General features: G+C 35.6%; 4 protein-coding genes across 4 annotated transcripts; all 4 read left to right on the top strand.

Moving 5' to 3' along the window:
* Nucleotides 1-2,462: 2,462 nt before the first annotated feature.
* On the top strand, nt 2,463-3,038 carry LOC149144422 (syntaxin-52-like). Its single transcript, XM_089452148.1, has one exon. It carries the CDS (start codon nt 2,463-2,465, stop codon nt 3,036-3,038), a length of 576 nt encoding a protein of 191 aa, XP_089308274.1.
* Nucleotides 3,039-8,402: 5,364 nt separating this feature from the next.
* LOC149144423 (syntaxin-52-like) lies at nt 8,403-8,981 on the top strand. Its single transcript, XM_089452150.1, has one exon. It carries the CDS (start codon nt 8,403-8,405, stop codon nt 8,979-8,981), a length of 579 nt encoding a protein of 192 aa, XP_089308276.1.
* Nucleotides 8,982-14,387: 5,406 nt separating this feature from the next.
* On the top strand, nt 14,388-14,804 carry LOC149144424 (syntaxin-52-like). Its single transcript, XM_089452151.1, has one exon. It carries the CDS (start codon nt 14,388-14,390, stop codon nt 14,802-14,804), a length of 417 nt encoding a protein of 138 aa, XP_089308277.1.
* A 5,481-nt stretch (nt 14,805-20,285) lies between these two features.
* LOC149144425 (syntaxin-52-like) lies at nt 20,286-20,702 on the top strand. The gene has a single exon (XM_089452152.1). The coding sequence runs from the start codon at nt 20,286-20,288 to the stop codon at nt 20,700-20,702; it is 417 nt and encodes a 138-aa protein (XP_089308278.1).
* Nucleotides 20,703-20,972: the final 270 nt, after the last annotated feature.

Consider the following 20,972-nt stretch of genomic DNA (forward strand, 5'->3'; position numbering starts at 1 on the left):
TCATGTCTTTCACATATCCTAGAAACATTCATTATTAAAAGACATCATCATGTAAAGCCAAAGTTCAAGATGCCAAATGTTCTTAAAGAGACCCATGCATGGTTGCATGAGGAAATGCAACAAGTTCAGTTGGGGAGGATGATGGGACTCAGAAATGCCATATTTTTATCCACCTTTTTCTTCACTATTCCTTACATTTCATCATCCCATTAACCTTTTATCATATCATTTTCATACATACATTTGGGTTTCACCTTCTTATTTTCCATTTTATTCATTTTTGTATTACAAGTGAATTTATGATTAATTATTAGAAAATATACATATTTTTTATATATATCTCAAGAATATGTGAGTTTTGTGATGTGTAGGAAATCTGCGAAGAATGAATTCCAAGAGACTTATCCACATCTCCTCCACCATATTAAGGAGAAAAGCATGGAGGATTTGGTTGGCATATCTTATCCAATTCTTAAGAAGAAAAGCATGGAGGATTTGGTTGGCATATCTTATCCAATTCCTAAGGAGAAAATCATGGAGAATTTGGTTGGCATATCTTATCCAAGATATGTGAGATATTTATGGATGATTCAAAGGGATCATATCTTGTAATAATGGGAAAGTAGTTAAAAATGCTTGAGAGATTGTGGGATCATATCTTGTAATAATGGGAAATTAGTTGAGAGTGCTTGAGAAAATATTGGATATGTAATTATGAGAAGGTTATCTTCCTCATGTATATAAGAGAGTGCTCTCTCTTCATTTGGATATGAATGAATAATGGAAAAGGAATTCTTAGTTCTTCATTTTTATGCTTTCATGATTTGTAACTTGATTCTTGTAATATAATTTGACATAGTTTTATTATTGTGAGCTCACATATGTTGTTTGTCATTCAATTCTTCACATGCTGTATTGCTTTTCCTTTATGCAATTTCTTGCCTTCATAGTTAATGGTTCAATGCCTTCTTAGATTAATTTGATTTCAGTCATTTAGATTAGAGTAGATTAGTTCCACTTCAGTCCTGCATATATAGTGCATGTGTCTCATAAGTCTACGGACCTCAGATTGACAAATTAAATAGTTGGGCAAGTACTACAACAGAATTAAACGAACATAGTTTCACCCAACATTTTGGCGTCGTTGCTGGGGAGGCACGATGGATTGAAGTTTAGTTTGATTTTTCATGCAAGTGTGTTTAGACATGTTCCTAACTCCGAGGTGTTAAGGCGGTAAGACGTGGGGAACAACCTACGCATCGCATTCGAAATACCGTAATGGGCTCGACCTCATGGATCAGGGCATGTAGGGTGTGTTTACATTTATGCAAGTGTGAATTTCAATTTCTGCAGGTGTGTTTGATTTTTGCAACTGTGAAGAGTGTTTGATGAATTCATGGTTCATGGTTGTAATTGAAGCATTCGATTACTCAATTAATGAGCAGTCCTTGTAAGAGGGTTTAATTGAGTATTGAATTCAAGATTATTTCTGTGGTCCTTTTGTTTTTAATTCAATTTTTATTGTGCTGATTTTTTTTTTTTTTAGAATCTCTTTCCACATGGTTTTATAATGAGTTTCAGCTTGGAACTACTCACTCAGATCCTTGCATAAGTCAGAATCTCTTCTTCCCTGGAAAAAGAGATCTTGACAAGAATTGACAATTCAACTACTCCCCAATAAATAAACGAAGATTCAACATATGAAGAATCCTACATATCTGATGGCGAACAATCATTTGAACAGGAGATCGAGGAAGAAGAACAACAGATCGAGGTAGAAGAAGAGGAGTTACAACATGATCTAAGTGAGAGAAACTGTGCTTATCAAAGCTTTATCGAACAATGGTTCCAGGTAAGTACTAGATTAGATTCATCTTTTTATTTTTTTGATTTGCAGCTACAGCAACTAGACTCATTCACTCTTGAATATTTTCATTTTTCATTTGACAAATTGCTACTGAATCTATTGTTGTTACTACTACGTGAATGGCTTCATTGGAAGTTTAATTACACGTAACTAATTTTTTCCTAATTAGTATAGAGTAGGTAGGCTTTCATTTTTAGTTTTTGCTTTCATTTTCAGTTTTTCTTAGAATAAGTATGCTCTCCTCCACACTTAGTGCGATCGCGAGGATCAGAAAATAGGGATGATTTAGACTAATTTCAAGAATAAATAAATGTTTTGCAATATGCTTGATCAAAACATCTTTCAATATGCAAATCATTGTGTCCATTTGTTAAACAAAAAAAACTAAATCTATAGAAAATTTAGTTTCTTTCTAAATTTTAGTTTTTCATTAAATAAAAAAAAAAATGAAAAATAATAATAATAATAATAATGAAAATTTTCGATTCATGCAAGCATTCTACATTTTTTGTGGATCTGTCTGAGTAAACCAAATCTAATGTAGTGGCATTGAGTCAGTTGCTTCCTTCCATTACATGTTTGGAGGAGGAGAGAGATGTCGTCTCAACAGATAATTGTATTTGATGCATGGATCCACGAAGTGGAGGAGGCGATGCGGTTAGCAGAGGACATTGAATCACGTATTAGGGAGCGAGGTTCTTTTCAGGCAGTTGGAGGCGATCCCAACTGTATCCTGATAGGAGCCCGGCGTAAGCTCATGCTCTTGGCTACCAAGCTCGACCGCTTGGAATCTCTTCTTCAAAATCTGCCTGCCAAGCCCGTCCTTAGTGAGAGGGATTTACACAACCGCAAAGATATGATACTTGGCATGCAAAAACAGACAAAGCAAATGGCAATCAGCGTATCCACCTCACAAAGCCTTCAAAAGATAGATGTACAAGATGTAAATGCTAATTTACTGGTGGTAGATAAAGAGAAACCTACTAATCTTGATAATCACGGCATCAGTTATTTGGAAGGTCAAGTTGTGAAAGACGAGCTTTTATCTTCCAAAGTAACTGAGAATAAGAGCAAGCATATGGTGACAGGTGTTGAGGAGAAAATCAACTTGGATATTCCACTTCTAGATGATGTAGATAAAGCGGATGATTCTCTTCACGCAGTCATCTAAACAGGGTCTCAAAGAACCATGATTCCCTCTTAGACCGTTAGAAATTTAGGCAAACGATTTCTAGGTTATGTAATTTATTCTGTTGTGGAAAAAACCCATGTCTTCGTTTATCTAGATTAGTTCTGGTTTGATCATAAACTTCTTTTCAAAACTGAAAATTTTAAGGGGTTGCGTTCTGAAGATGTTGGCATCCACTATGAGGCAGCGGGAGTAATTGGGTTTGCACTCTAATAATTCACTCTTGTTTGCTGCATTTTTCTAATTTTGTAATGGCTAGACCCTCATTGAAGATGACTGTTCAGCATTCTTCTCTTTATAAGCCTTTTTCTTATTTTTGAAAAGATTTTTTCTCACAGTTGTTGCTGTGTCGGGTTCACAGATGTGATCCATTTTCAATGAAGAAGAAAAACCATCATTTGTATGTTTCACTTTCTCAGCTGCTGATTCTATAGGAACATCCCAGAAGTTCAATTCATGATCACCATCAATTATGAGACAGCAACACTGGTTCTTTTTGTTCGCCAAAATGATACTGGTGGAGAAGATCTTTGGGTTGTCGCAGCGGGTCTTGCAAAGGGCCATACATGTATGAATCTGATGTCAAATACTCTACCAATGCTCTCAGAAATGGAATGCGCTGAATTCTGTGGGGGCGCTTGCTAATTCTGTTACGCTTCATTGGAAAATACGATCTCCTTGCTCTGAAAATTTTGGTTTTATGTGTATATCTAAAATACTTTTGTTTTTAATTAATAAATAAATAAATCGATAACTTTTATTTTTTTAATCTGTTATTTGTTAATAATAATAAAAAAATAAAAATAAAAATAAAAATAAAAATAAAACAAAAAAATTGCCCTCATTCATTCATAATACTTGTTCCCTAAGAAATACAAAAGCCTTTTCAAGTGTTTTGAATCAATTTTCCTGCAAACCAATAAAAACATTTTGAAAAAGTATTGTACAATCAATGAGTACATTGCATGGGGACATGCAATATTTCTAGTTGGGGGAAAATAAAAGTATGTTGGAATTTATCATTTATTTCTGTGGGCAAGAATTAGGATGTATATATTAACAAGTGAAATGAGATTGGTGTTATGTGTAGGTTAACGAGAAGCTTATGCAGGGAACTCAACATTACGATGCAACACCCTTTTTCATCCACAATTAGTGTAACTTTAAAAAATAATTAAAAAATGGACATTTCATAAATTCTTGAAAATGAGTTAATTTGTTTTTGAGTCACTTCATACAGGAATGATCGATGGAGATGGCACACAAAGGTGACAATTTTTATGCAAGAATGGTGCTAAGCGTTGAAGACAATCTAATGCAAAAGTGATTTTTCGAAATCACAATGAAAAATGCATCGTTGGATGCTTGAAGGAACTAATTCTTCACTACACATATCATGACATTTTCCACTACACAAAAATCTTTTTGTGTCATGATTACTTCCCTTTTTCCTTCCAAATGCCTAGACCATCCTTGTGTTGCAGCCCATCTTCCATTTCCTTATCTTTCACGACTTCATGCATGCCTATTTTCTTGAATCGCATACATCCCTTTATCCTTTTCAGTTTATTTTTGCCTTCTAGTTTGCCTTCTGAATAAAACTCATTCCCTTTCCATGATTACATTGCCTTGATTTCCTAGCCATGCCTGTCCACACTGCTTGTCCGTGAGTTCTTTCCATCTATAGTCCTACCACATCTTTTTGTACAAACTCGCATTGACTGATGTGGGATTCCTTAAGGCCCACCTTTCAACAAGTCTTGCCCCATGGACATCAGCACCTTATCTAGGAAATAGACTAGAGTTCCTTTTGAGTACCTAGAGGCTTGCATGCCTTAATGGCAAGTTCTCTCGCTGACGATCATGGGAATACATCAATGTCCCTTGATCTTCAGACCTTGCAAGTGGCTCGACCTCGACACATCCATTCGCACTTTGCAAGATGTACTCCGGTACCTTGGCACTCATTGACATCAATGGTGAGTTTCCTCGCATTGGTTAACGGCATACATCAATGGCCGATAATCCAATGATTTCTATTCATGCTCGACATCGACACATTCATTCGCATGTTTAGAATTGTACCATCGGGTTTGTAGCGGGTGAAGACTATACACTTTTTCACGACTCCCTTAGCAGTTACAGCAACATGCATTCTGATCTATGAGAGTACCACAGTTCCACTTTCAGGATTTATCTTTTCCATGATTCAGCATTAGCAGTTCAGATTCCTTCATTCCTAGGATCCAGTTACAACAACAGCAGTCACATTTTCCTGATCCAGCAGCAGCAGCATTTACATTCCTATTGCATAATTCATCATTCTTGGGTAAGTAGTGGTATGTTGTTTTCTAATATTTAATCATGTAATTCCTTATATGCTAACTTGAATATTTTGGAAAATTCCCTCACCATGCTACATTTCCTTTCATGAGCCATGTCAAGTTGCATGAGGACATGCAACCAATTCAGTTGAGGTGGGGAGAACTATATTCACTACATATTCACTTCCATGATTCAATTTCTTCATTACTACCACTCCATTTACCATTCACCAACATTTATTTTCCAATGATACTTTGTTGCAGTTTGCTTCATACGCAATATTGGCATGCTTCATTAATATTACAAAAGGGCTTTCTTATGCACATTATGATTTCCAGTGAGTGTTTACATTATTATTGAAGAAAAGAGAACAGAAAATGAAATGAATGTTGTTAACACAAGAACCAACATTCTTTGTATTCATGGTTGTCACACAAGAACCAACCATAAGAAAATGTAAATTGTTACTCATGTCTTTCACATATCTTGGAAACATTCATTATTAAAAGACATCATCATGTAAATCCAAAGTTCAAGATGCCAAATGTTCTTAAAGAGACCCATGCATGGTTGCATGAGGACATGCAACAAGTTCAGTTGGGGAGGATGTTGGGACTCAGAAATGCCATATTTTCATCCATCTTTTTCTTCACTATTCCTTACATTTCATCATCCCATTAACCTTTTATCATATCATTTTCATACATACATTTGGGTTTCACCTTCTTATTTTCCATTTTATTCATTTTTGTATTACAAGTGAATTTATGATTAATTATTAGAAAATATACATATTTTTTATATATATCTCAAGAATATGTGAGTTTTGTGATGTGTAGGAAATCTGTGAAGAATGAATTCCAAGAGACATCCATATCTCCTCCACCATATTAAGGAGAAAAGCATGGAGGATTTGGTTGGCATATCTTATCCAATTCCTAAGGAGAAAAGCATGGAGGATTTGGTTGGCATATCTTATCCAATTCCTAAGGAGAAAAGCATGGAGGATTTGGTTGGCATATCTTATCCAATTCCTAAGGAGAAAATCATGGAGGATTTGGTTGGCATATCTTATCCAAGATATGTGAGAGATTTATGGAGGATTCAAAGGGATCATATTTTGTAATAATGGGAAAGTAGTTAAAAATGCTTGAGAGATTTGTGGGATCATATCTTGTAATAATGGGAAATTAGTTGAGAGTGCTTGAGAGAATATTGGATATGTAATTATGAGAAGGTTATCTTCCTCATGTATATAAGAGAGTGCTCTCTCTTCATTTGGATATGAATGAATAATGGAAAAGGAATTCTTAGTTTTTCATTTTTATGCTTTCATGATTTGTAACTTGATTCTTGTAATATAATTTGACATAGTTTTATTGTTGTGAGCTCACATATGTTGTTTGTCATTCAATTCTTCAGATGTTGTTTTGCTTTTCCTTTATGCAATTTCCTACTTTCATAGTTAATGTTTCAATGCCTTCTTAGATTAATTTGATTTCAGTAATTTAGATTAGAGTAGATTAGTTCCACTTCAGTCCTGCATATATAGTGCATGTGTCTCGTAAGTCTACGGACCTCGGATTGACAAATTAAATAGTTGGGCAAGTACAACAACATAATTAAACGAACATAGTTTCACCCAACATTTTGGCGCCGTTGCCGGGGAGGCACGATGGATTGAAGTTTAGTTTGATTTTTCATGCAAGTGTGTTTAGACATGTTCCTAACTCCAAGGTGTTAAGGCGGTAAGACGTGGGGAACAGCCTACGCATCGCATTCGAGATACCGTAATGGGCTCGACCTCTTATGGATCAGGGCATGTAGGGTGTGTTTACATTTATGCAAGTGTGAATTTCAATTTCTACAGGTGTGTTTGATTTTTGCAACTGTGAAGAGTGTTTGATGAATTCATGGTTCATGGTTGTAATTGAAGCATTCAATTACTCAATTAACGAGCAATCCTTGTAAGAGGGTTTACTTGAGTATTGAATTCAAGATTATTTCTGTGGTCCTTTTGTTTTTAATTCAATTTTTAGCGTGCTGATTTTTTTGTTTTGTTTTTAGAATCTCTTTCCACATGGTTTTATAATGAGTTTCATCTTGGAACTACTCACTCAGATCCTTGCAGAAGTCGAAATCTCTTCTTCCCTGGAAAAAGAGATCTTGACAAGAATTGACAATTCAACTACTCCCCAAAAAATAAACAAAGATTCAACATATGAAGAATCCTGCATATCTGATGGCGAACAATCATTTGAACAGGAGATCGAGGAAGAAGAACAATAGATTGAGGTAGAAGAAGAGGAGTTACAAAGTGATCTAAGTGAGAGAAACTGTGCTTATCAAAGCTTTATCGAACAATGGTTCCAGGTAAGTACTAGATTAGATTCATCTTTTTATTTTTTTGATTTGCAGTTACAGCAACTAGACTCATTCACTCTTGAATATTTTCATTTTTCATTTGAAAAATTGCTACTGAATCTATTGTTGTTACTGCTATGTGAATGGCTTCATTGGAAGTTTAATTACACGTAACTAATTTTTTCCTAATTAGTATAGAATAGGTAGGCTTTCATTTTTAGTTTTTTCTTTCATTTTCAGTTTTTCTTAGAATAAGTATGCTCTCCTCCGCGCTTAGTGCGATCGCGAGGATCAGAAAATAGGGATGATTTAGACTAATTTCAAGAATAAATAAATGTTTTGCAATATGCTTGATCAAAACATCTTTCAATATGCAAATCATTGTGTCCATTTATTAAAAAAAAAAAAAAAAAACTAAATCTAGAGAAAATTTAGTTTCTTTCTAAATTTTAGTTTTTCATTAAATTAAAAATTTAAAAATAATAATAATAATAATAAAAATGAAAATGAAAATTTTCGATTCATGCAAGCATTCTGCAAAATAAACATCTGAACTGGAGGAAAACGTTTTTGTGGATCTGTCTGAGTAAACCAAATCTAATGTAGTGGGATTGAGTTAGCTGCTTCCTTCCATTACATGTTTGGAGGAGGAGGGAGATGCCATCTCAACAGATAATTGTATTTGATGCATGGATCCACGAAGTGGAGGACGCGATGCGATTAGCAGAGGACAATGAATCACGTATTACGGAGCGAGGTTCTTTTCAGGCAGTTGGAGGGGATCCCAACTCTATCCTGATAGGAGCCCGGCGTAAGCTCATGCTCTTGGCTACCAAGCTCGACCGCTTGGAATCTCTTCTTCAAAATCCGCCTGCCAAGCCCGTCCTGAGTGAGAGGGATTTACACAACCGCACAGATATGATACTTGGCATGCAACAACGGACAAAGCAAATGGCAATCAGCGTATCCACCTCACAGAGCCTTCAAAAGACAGATGTACAAGAAGTAAATGCTAATTTACTGGTGGTAGATAAAGAGAAACCTAATAATCTTGATAATCACGGCATCAGTTATTTGGAAGGTCAAGTTGTGAAAGACAAGGAGCTTTTATCTTCGAAAGTAACTGAGAATAAGAGCAAGCATGTGGTGATAGCTGTTGAGGAGAAAATCAACTTGGATATTCCACTTCTGGATGATGTAGATAAAGCGGATGATTCTCTTCACGCAGTCATCTAAACAGGGTCTCGAAGAACCATGATTCCCTCTTAGACCGTTAGAAATTTAGGCAAACGATTTTTGGGTTATGTAATTTATTCTGTTGTGGAAAAAACCCATGTCTTCATTTGTCTAGATTTGTCCCAGTTTGATCACAAACTTCTTTTCAAAACTGAAGTTTTTAAGGGGTTGCGTTCTGAAGATGTTGGCATCCACTATGAGGCGGCGGGAGTAATTGGGTTTGCACTCTGATAATTCACTCTTGTTTGCTGCATTTTTCTAATTTTGTAATGGCTAGACCCTCATTGAAGATGACTGTTCAACATTCTTCTCTTTATAAGCCTTTTTCTTATTTTTGAAAAGCTTTTTTCTCACAGTTGTTGCTGTGTCAAGTTCACATATGTGATCCATTTTCAATGAAGAAGCAAAACGCTCAATTGTATGTTTCACTTTCTCAGCTACTGATTCTATAGGAACATCCCAGAAGTTCAATTCATGATCACCATCAATTATGAGATAGCAACACTAGTTCTTTTTGTTCGCCAAAATGATCCTGGTGGAGAAGATCTTTTGGTTGTCGCAGCGGGTCTTGCAAAGGGCCATACATGTATGAATCTGATGTCAAATACTCTACCAATGCTTTCAGAAACGGCCTGCGCGACTTCTTTGGGGGTGCTTGCTAATTCTGTTACGCTTCATTGGAAAATACGATCTCCTTGCTCTGAAAATTCTGGTTTTATGTGTATATCTAAAATAGTTTTGCTTTTAAATAAAAATAAAAAATAAAAAATAAAACAAAAAAATTGCCCTCATTCATTCATAATACTTGTTCCCTAAGAAATACAAAAGCCTTTTCAAATGTTTTGAATCAATTTTCCTGCAAACCAATAAAAACATTTTGAAAAAGTATTGTACAATCAATGAGTACATTGCATGGGGACATGCAATATTTCTAGTTGGGGGAAAATAAAAGTATGTTGGAATTTATCATTTATTTCTGTGGGCAAGAATTAGGATGTATATACTAACAAGTGAAATGAGATTGGTGTTATGTGTAGGTTAACGAGAAGCTTATGCAGGGAGCTCAACATTACGATGCAACACCCTTTTTCATCCACAATTAGTGTAACTTTAAAAAATAATTAAAAAATGGACATTTCATAAATTCTTGAAAATGAGTTAATTTGTTTTTGAGTCACTTCATACAGGAATGATCGATGGAGATGGCACACAAAGGTGACAATTTTTATGCAAGAATGGTGCTAAGCGTTGAAGACAATCTAATGCAAAAGTGATTTTTCGAAATCACAATGAAAAATGCATCATTGGATGCTTGAAGGAACTAATTCTTCACTACACATATCATGACATTTTCCACTACACAAAAATCTTTTTGCGTCATGATTACTTCCCTTTTTCCTTCCAAATGCCTAGACCATCCTTGTGTTGCAGCCCATCTTCCATTTCCTTATCTTTCACGACTTCATGCATGCCTAATTTCTTGAATCGCATACATCCCTTTATCCTTTTCAGTTTATTTTTGCCTTCTAGTTTGCCTTCTGAATAAAACTCATTCCCTTTCCATGATTACATTGCCTTGATTTCCTAGCCATGCCTGTCCACACTGCTTGTCCGTGAGTTCTTTCCATCTATAGTCCTACCACATCTTTTTGTACAAACTCGCATTGACTGATGTGGGATTCCTTAAGGCCCACCTTTCAACAAGTCTTGCCCCATGGACATTAGCACCTTATCTAGGAAATAGACTAGAGTTCCTTTTGAGTACCTAGAGGCTTGCATGCCTTAATGGCAAGTTCTCTCGCTGACGATCATGGGAATACATCAATGTCCCTTGATCTTCAGACCTTGCAAGTGGCTCGACCTCGACACATCCATTCGCACTTTGCAAGATGTACTCCGGTACCTTGGCACTCATTGACATCAATGGTGAGTTTCCTCGCATTGGTTAACGGCATACATCAATGGCCGGTAATCCAATGATTTCTATTCATGCTCGACATCGACACATTCATTCGCATGTTTAGAATTGTACCATCGGGTTTGTAGCGGGTGAAGGCTATACACTTTTTCACGACTCCCTTAGCAGTTACAGCAGCATGCATTCTGATCTATGAGAGTACCACAGTTCCACTTTCAGGATTTATCTTTTCCATGATTCAGCATTAGCAGTTCAGATTCCTTCATTCCTGGGATCCAGTTACAACAACAGCAGTCACATTTTCCTGATCCAGCAGCAGCAGCAGTTACATTCCTATTGCATAATTCATCATTCTTGGGTAAGTAGTGGTATGTTGTTTTCTAATATTTAATCATGTAATTCCTTATATGCTAACTTGAATATTTTGGAAAATTCCCTCACCATGCTACATTTCCTTTCATGAGCCATGTCAAGTTGCATGAGGACATGCAACCAATTCAGTTGAGGTGGGGAGAACTATATTCACTACATATTCACTTCCATGATTCAATTTCTTCACCACTACCACTCCATTTACCATTCACCAACATTTATTTTCCAATGATACTTTGTTGCAGTTTGCTTCATACGCAATATTGGCATGCTTCATTAATATTACAAAAGGGCTTTCTTATGCACATTATGATTTCCAGTGAGTGTTTACATTATTATTGAAGAAAAGAGAACAGAAAATGAAATGAATGTTGTTAACACAAGAACCAACATTCTTTGTATTCATGGTTGTCACACAAGAACCAACCATAAGAAAATGTAAATTGTTACTCATGTCTTTCACATATCTTGGAAACATTCATTATTAAAAGACATCATCATGTAAATCCAAAGTTCAAGATGCCAAATGTTCTTAAAGAGACCCATGCATGGTTGCATGAGGACATGCAACAAGTTCAGTTGGGGAGGATGTTGGGACTCAGAAATGCCATATTTTCATCCATCTTTTTCTTCACTATTCCTTACATTTCATCATCCCATTAACCTTTTATCATATCATTTTCATACATACATTTGGGTTTCACCTTCTTATTTTCCATTTTATTCATTTTTGTATTACAAGTGAATTTATGATTAATTATTAGAAAATATACATATTTTTTATATATATCTCAAGAATATGTGAGTTTTGTGATGTGTAGGAAATCTGTGAAGAATGAATTCCAAGAGACATCCATATCTCCTCCACCATATTAAGGAGAAAAACATGGAGGATTTGGTTGGCATATCTTATCCAATTCCTAAGGAGAAAAGCATGGAGGATTTGGTTGGCATATCTTATCCAATTCCTAAGGAGAAAATCTTGGAGGATTTGGTTGGCATATCTTATCCAAGATATGTGAGAGATTTATGGAGGATTCAAAGGGATCATACTTTGTAATAATGGGAAAGTAGTTAAAAATGCTTGAGAGATTTGTGGGATCATATCTTGTAATAATGGGAAATTAGTTGAGAGTGCTTGAGAGAATATTGGATATGTAATTATGAGAAGGTTATCTTCCTCATGTATATAAGAGAGTGCTCTCTCTTCATTTGGATATGAATGAATAATGGAAAAGGAATTCTTAGTTTTTCATTTTTATGCTTTCATGATTTGTAACTTGATTCTTGTAATATAATTTGACATAGTTTTATTGTTGTGAGCTCACATATGTTGTTTGTCATTCAATTCTTCAGATGTTGTTTTGCTTTTCCTTTATGCAATTTCCTACTTTCATAGTTAATGTTTCAATGCCTTCTTAGATTAATTTGATTTCAGTAATTTAGATTAGAGTAGATTAGTTCCACTTCAGTCCTGCATATATAGTGCATGTGTCTCGTAAGTCTACGGACCTCGGATTGACAAATTAAATAGTTGGGCAAGTACAACAACATAATTAAACGAACATAGTTTCACCCAACATTTTGGCGCCGTTGCCGGGGAGGCACGATGGATTGAAGTTTAGTTTGATTTTTCATGCAAGTGTGTTTAGACATGTTCCTAACTCCAAGGTGTTAAGGCGGTAAGACGTGGGGAACAGCCTACGCATCGCATTCGAGATACCGTAATGGGCTCGACCTCTTATGGATCAGGGCATGTAGGGTGTGTTTACATTTATGCAAGTGTGAATTTCAATTTCTACAGGTGTGTTTGATTTTTGCAACTGTGAAGAGTGTTTGATGAATTCATGGTTCATGGTTGTAATTGAAGCATTCAATTACTCAATTAACGAGCAATCCTTGTAAGAGGGTTTACTTGAGTATTGAATTCAAGATTATTTCTGTGGTCCTTTTGTTTTTAATTCAATTTTTAGTGTGCTGATTTTTTTGTTTTGTTTTTAGAATCTCTTTCCACATGGTTTTATAATGAGTCTCATCTTGGAACTACTCACTCAGATCCTTGCAGAAGTCAAAATCTCTTCTTCCCTGGAAAAAGAGATCTTGACAAGAATTGACAATTCAACTACTCCCCAAAAAATAAACAAAGATTCAACATATGAAGAATCCTGCATATCTGATGGTGAACAATCATTTGAACAGGAGATCGAGGAAGAAGAACAATAGATTGAGGTAGAAGAAGAGGAGTTACAAAGTGATCTAAGTGAGAGAAACTGTGCTTATCAAAGCTTTATCGAACAATGGTTCCAGGTAAGTACTAGATTAGATTCATCTTTTTATTTTTTTGATTTGCAGTTACAGCAACTAGACTCATTCACTCTTGAATATTTTCATTTTTCATTTGAAAAATTGCTACTGAATCTATTGTTGTTACTGCTATGTGAATGGCTTCATTGGAAGTTTAATTACACGTAACTAATTTTTTCCTAATTAGTATAGAATAGGTAGGCTTTCTTTTTTAGTTTTTTCTTTCATTTTCAGTTTTTCTTAGAATAAGTATGCTCTCCTCCGCGCTTAGTGCGATCGCGAGGATCAGAAAATAGGGATGATTTAGACTAATTTCAAGAATAAATAAATGTTTTGCAATATGCTTGATCAAAACATCTTTCAATATGCAAATCATTGTGTCCATTTGTTAAAAAAAAAAAAAAAAACTAAATCTAGAGAAAATTTAGTTTCTTTCTAAATTTTAGTTTTTCATTAAATTAAAAATTTAAAAATAATAATAATAATAATAAAAATGAAAATGAAAATTTTCGATTCATGCAAGCATTCTGCAAAATAAACATCTGAACTGGAGGAAAACGTTTTTGTGGATCTGTCTGAGTAAACCAAATCTAATGTAGTGGGATTGAGTCAGCTGCTTCCTTCCATTACATGTTTGGAGGAGGAGGGAGATGCCATCTCAACAGATAATTGTATTTGATGCATGGATCCACGAAGTGGAGGACGCGATGCGATTAGCAGAGGACAATGAATCACGTATTACGGAGCGAGGTTCTTTTTAGGCAGTTGGAGGGGATCCCAACTCTATCCTGATAGGAGCCCGGCGTAAGCTCATGCTCTTGGCTACCAAGCTCGACCGCTTGGAATCTCTTCTTCAAAATCCGCCTGCCAAGCCCGTCCTGAGTGAGAGGGATTTACACAACCGCACAGATATGATACTTGGCATGCAACAACGGACAAAGCAAATGGCAATCAGCGTATCCACCTCACAGAGCCTTCAAAAGACAGATGTACAAGAAGTAAATGCTAATTTACTGGTGGTAGATAAAGAGAAACCTAATAATCTTGATAATCACGGCATCAGTTATTTGGAAGGTCAAGTTGTGAAAGACAAGGAGCTTTTATCTTCGAAAGTAACTGAGAATAAGAGCAAGCATGTGGTGATAGCTGTTGAGGAGAAAATCAACTTGGATATTCCACTTCTGGATGATGTAGATAAAGCGGATGATTCTCTTCACGCAGTCATCTAAACAGGGTCTCGAAGAACCATGATTCCCTCTTAGACCGTTAGAAATTTAGGCAAACGATTTTTGGGTTATGTAATTTATTCTGTTGTGGAAAAAACCCATGTCTTCGTTTGTCTAGATTTGTCCCAGTTTGATCACAAACGTCTTTTCAAAACTGACATTTTTAAGGGGTTGCGTTCTGAAGATGTTGGCATCCACTATGAGGCGGCGGGAGTAATTGGGTTTGCACTCTGATAATTCACTCTTGTTTGCTGCATTTTTCTAATTTTGTAATGGCTAGACCCTCATTGAAGATGACTGTTCAACATTCTTCTCTTTATAAGCCTTTTTCTTATTTTTGAAAAGCTTTTTTCTCACAGTTGTTGCTGTGTCAAGTTCACATATGTGATCCATTTTCAATGAAGAAGCAAAACGCTCAATTGTAAGTTTCACTTTCTCAGCTACTGATTCTATAGGAACATCCCAGAAGTTCAATTCATGATCACCATCAATTATGAGATAGCAACACTAGTTCTTTTTGTTCGCCAAAATGATCCTGGTGGAGAAGATCTTTTGGTTGTCGCAGCGGGTCTTGCAAAGGGCCATACATGTATGAATCTGATGTCAAATACTCTACCAATGCTTTCAGAAACGGCCTGCGCGACTTCTTTGGGGGTGCTTGCTAATTCTGTTACGCTTCATTGGAAAATACGATCTCCTTGCTCTGAAAATTCTGGTTTTATGTGTATATCTAAAATAGTTTTGCTTTTAATTAAAAATAAAAAATAAAAAAATCGATAACTTTTATTTTTTTAATTTGTTATTTATTAATAATAATAATAAAATAAAAAAATAAAATAAAAATAAAATAAAAAAATGGCCCTCATTCATTCATAATACTTGTTCCCTAAGAAATAAAAAAGCCTTTTCAAATGTTTTCAATCAATTTTCCTGCAAACCAATAAAAACATTTTGAAAAAGTATTGTACAATCAATGAGTACATTGAATGGGGACATGCAATATTTCTAGTTGGGGGAAAATAAAAGTATGTTGGAATTTATCATTTATTTTTGTGGGCAAGAATTAGGATGTATATACTAACAAGTGAAATGAGATTGGTGTTATGTGTAGGTTAACGAGAAGCTTATGCAGGAAGCTCAACATTACAATGCAACACCCTTTTTCATCCACAATTAGTGTAACTTTAAAAAATAATTAAAAAATGGACATTTCATAAATTCTTGAAATTGAGCTAATTTTTTTTTGAGTCACTTCATACAGGAATGATCGATGGAGATGGCACACAAAGGTGACAATTTTTATGCGGGAATGGTGCTAAAAGTTGAAGACAATCTAATGCAAAAGTGATTTTTCGAAATCACAATGAAACATGCATCATTGGATAATTGAAGGAACTAATTCTTCACTACACATATCATGACATTTTCCACTACACAAAAATCTTTTTGCATCATGATTACTTCCCTTTTTCCTTCCAAACGCCTAGACCATCCTTGTGTTGCAGCCCATCTTCCATTTCCTTATCTTTCACGACTTCATGCACGCCTATTTTTCTGAATCGCATACATCCCTTTATCCTTTTCAGTTTTTTTTGCCTTCTAGTTTGCCTTCTGAATAAAACTCATTCCCTTTCCATGATTACATTGCCTTGATTTCCTAGCCATGCTGGTCCACACTGCTTGTCCGTGAGTTCTTTCCATCTATAGTCCTACCACATCTTTTTGTACAAACTCGCGTTGACTGATGTGGGATTCCTTGAGTCCCACCTTTCAACAAGTCTTGCCCCATCGACATCAGCACCTTATCTGGGAAATAGACTAGAGTTCCTTTTGAGTATCTAGAGGCTTGCATGCCTTAATGGCAAGTTCTCTCACTGACGATCATGGGAATACATCATTGTCCCTTGATCTTCAGATCTTGCAAGTGGCTCGACCTCGACACATCCATTCGCACTTTGCAAGATGTACTCCGGTACCTTGGCACTCATTGACATCAATGGTGAGTTGCCTCGCATTGGTTAACGACATACATCAATGGCCGGTAATCCAATGATTTCCATTTATGCTCGACATCGACACATTCATTCGCATGTTTAGAATTGTACTATCGGGTTTGTAGCGGGTGAAGACTATACACTTTTTCACGACTCCCTCAGTAGTTACAGCAGCATGCATTCTGATCTATGAGAGTACCACAGTTCCACTTTTAGGATTTATCTTTTCCATGATTCAGCATTAGCAGTTCAGATTCCTTCATTTCCCGGGATCCAGTTACAACAACAGCAGTCACATTTTCCTGATCTAGCAGCAGAAGCAGTTACATTCCTATTGCATAATTCATCATTCTTGGGTAAGTAGAGGTATGTTGTTTTCTAATCTTTAATCATGTAATTCCTTATATGCTAACTTGAATATTTTGGAAAATTCCCTCGCCATGCTACATTTCCTTTCATGAGCCATGTCAAGTTGCATGAGGACATGCAACCAATTCAGTTGAGGGGGGGAGAACTATATTCACTACATATTCACTTCCATGATTCCATTTCTTCACCACTATCACTCCATTTACCATTCACCAAAATTTATTTTCCAATGATACTTTGTTGCAGTTTGCTTCATACGCAATATTGGCATGCTTCATTAATATTACAAAAGGGCTTTCTTATGCACATTATGATTTCCAGTGAGTGTTTACATTATTATTGAAGAAAAGAGAACAGAAAATGAAATGAATGTTGTTAACACAAGAACCAACATTCTTTGTATTCATGGTTGTCACACAAGAACCAACCATAAGAAAATGTAAATTGTTACTCATGTCTTTCACATATCCTGGAAACATTCATTATTAAAAGACATCATCATGTAAAGCCAAAGTTCAAGATGCCAAATGTTCTTAAAGAGACCCATGCATGGTTGCATGAGGACATGCAACAAGTTCAGTTGGGGAGGATGTTGGGACTCAGAAATGCCATATTTTCATCCATCTTTTTCTTCACTATTCCTTACATTTCATCATCCCATTAACCTTTTATCATATCATTTTCATACATACATTTGGGTTTCACCTTCTTATTTTCCATTTTATTCATTTTTGTATTACAAGTGAATTTATGATTAATTATTAGAAAATATACATATTTTTTATATATATCTCAAGAATATGTGAGTTTTGTGATGTGTAGGAAATCTGTGAAGAATGAATTCCAAAAGACTTATCCATATCTCCTCCACCATATTAAGGAGAAAAGCATGGAGGATTTGGTTGGCATATCTTATCCAATTCCTAAGGAGAAAAGCATGGAGGATTTGGTTGGCATATCTTATCCAATTCCTAAGGAGAAAATCATGGAGGATTTGGTTGGCATATCTTATCCAAGATATGTGAGAGATTTATGGAGGATTCAAAGGGATCATACTTTGTAATAATGGGAAAGTAGTTAAAAATGCTTGAGAGATTTGTGGGATCATATCTTGTAATAATGGGAAATTAGTTGAGAGTGCTTGAGAGAATATTGGATATGTAATTATGAGAAGGTTATCTTCCTCAGGTATATAAGAGAGTGCTCTCTCTTCATTTGGATATGAATGAATAATGGAAAAGGAATTCTTAGTTTTTCATTTTTATTCTTTCATGATTTGTAACTTGATTCTTGTAATATAATTTGACATAGTTTTATTGTTGTGAGCTCACATATGTTGTTTGTCATTCAATTCTTCGGATGTTGTTTTGCTTTTCCTTTATGCAATTTCCTACTTTCATAGTTAATGTTTCAATGCCTTCTTAGATTAATTTGATTTCAGTAATTTAGATTAGAGTAGATTAGTTCCACTTCAGTCCTGCATATATAGTGCATGTGTCTCGTAAGTCTACGGACCTCGGATTGACAAATTAAATAGTTGGGCAAGTACTACAACATAATTAAACAAACATAGTTTCACCCAACATTTTGGCGCCGTTGCCGGGGAGGCACGATGGATTGAAGTTTAGTTTGATTTTTCATGCAATTGTGTTTAGACATGTTCCTAACTCCAAGGTGTTAAGGCGGTAAGACGTGGGGAACAGCCTACGCATCGCATTCGAGATACCGTAATGGGCTCGACCTCTTATGGATCAGGGCATGTAGGGTGTGTTTACATTTATGCAAGTGTGAATTTCAATTTCTACAGGTGTGTTTGATTTTCGCAACTGTGAAGAGTGTTTGATGAATTCATGGTTCATGGTTGTAATTGAAGCATTCAATTACTCAATTAACGAGCAATCCTTGTAAGAGGGTTTACTTGAGTATTGAATTCAAGATTATTTCTGTGGTCCTTTTGTTTTTAATTCAATTTTTAGTGTGCTGATTTTTTTGTTTTGTTTTTAGAATCTCTTTCCACATGGTTTTATAATGAGTTTCATCTTGGAACTACTCACTCAAATCCTTGCAGAAGTCAAAATCTCTTCTTCCCTGGAAAAAGAGATCTTGACAAGAATTGACAATTCAACTACTCCCCAAAAAATAAACAAAGATTCAACATATGAAGAATCCTGCATATCTGATGGCGAACAATCATTTGAACAGGAGATCGAGGAAGAAGAACAGTAGATCGAGGTAGAAGAAGAGGAGTTACAAAGTGATCTAAGTGAGAGAAACTGTGCTTATCAAAGCTTTATCGAACAATGGTTCCAGGTAAGTACTAGATTAGATTCATCTTTTTATTTTTTTGATTTGCAGTTACAACAACTAGACTCATTCACTCTTGAATATTTTCATTTTTCATTTGACAAATTGCTACTGAATCTATTGTTGTTACTGCTATGTGAATGGCTTCATTGGAAGTTTAATTACACGTAACTAATTTTTTCCTAATTAGTATAGAATAGGTAGGCTTTCATTTTTAGTTTTTGCTTTCATTTTCAGTTTTTCTTAGAATAAGTATGCTCTCCTCTGCGCTTAGTGTGATCGCGAGGATCAGAAAATAGGGATGATTTAGACTAATTTCAAGAATAAATAAATGTTTTGCAATATGCTTGATCAAAACATCTTTCAATATGAAAATCATTGTGTCCATTTGTTAAAAAAAAAAAAAAAACTAAATCTAGAGAAAATTTTGTTTCTTTCTAAATTTTAGTTTTTCATTAAATTAAAAATTTAAAAATAATAATAATAATAATAATAAAAATGAAAATGAAAATTTTCGATTCATGCAAGCATTCTGCAAAATAAACATCTGAACTGGAGGAAAACGTTTTTGTGGATATGTCTGAGTAAACGAAATCTAATGTAGTGGGATTGAGTCAGCTGCTTCCTTCCATTACATGTTTGGAGGAGGAGGGAGATGTCGTCTCAACAGATGATTGTATTTGATGCATGGATCCACGAAGTGGAGGACGCGATGCGATTAGCAGAGGACAATGAATCACGTATTAGGGAGCGAGGTTCTTTTTAGGCAGTTGGAGGGGATCCCAACTCTATCCTGATAGGAGCCCGGCGTAAGATCATGCTCTTGGCTACCAAGCTCGACCGCTTGGAATCTCTTCTTCAAAATCCGCCTGCCGAGCCCGTCCTGAGTGAGAGGGATTTACACAACCGCAAAGATATGATACTTGGCATGCAACAACGGACAAAGCAAATGGCAATCAGCATATCCACCTCACAGAGCCTTCAAAAGACAGATGTACAAGATGTAAATGCTAATTTACTGGTGGTAGATAAAGAGAAACCTACTAATCTTGATAATCACGGCATCAATTATTTGGAAGGTCAAGTTGTGAAAGACAAGGAGCTTTTATCTTCCAAAGTAACTGAGAATAAGATCAAGCATATGGTGATAGCTGTTGAGGAGAAAATCAACTTGGATATTCCACTTCTGGATGATGTAGATAAAGCGGATGATTCTCTTCACGCAGTCATCTAAACAGGGTCCCGAAGAAGCATGATTCCCTCTTAGACCGTTAGAAATTTAGGCAAATGATTTTTGGGTGTTGTAATTTATTCTGTTGTGGAAAAAACCCATGTCTTTGTTTGTCTAGATTTGTCCCAGTTTGATCACAAACTTCTTTTCAAAACTGACGTTTTTAAGGGGTTGCGTTCTGAAGATGTTGGCATCCACTATGAGGCGACGGGAGTAATTGGGTTTGCACTCTGATAATTCACTCTTGTTTGCTGCATTTTTCTAATTTTGTAA

Source organism: Pinus tabuliformis, chromosome X, assembly GCF_031772625.1.
Source record: "Pinus tabuliformis cultivar Carrire ecotype Pingquan chromosome X, CPIR1, whole genome shotgun sequence".
Taxonomy (NCBI): domain Eukaryota; kingdom Viridiplantae; phylum Streptophyta; class Pinopsida; order Pinales; family Pinaceae; genus Pinus; species Pinus tabuliformis.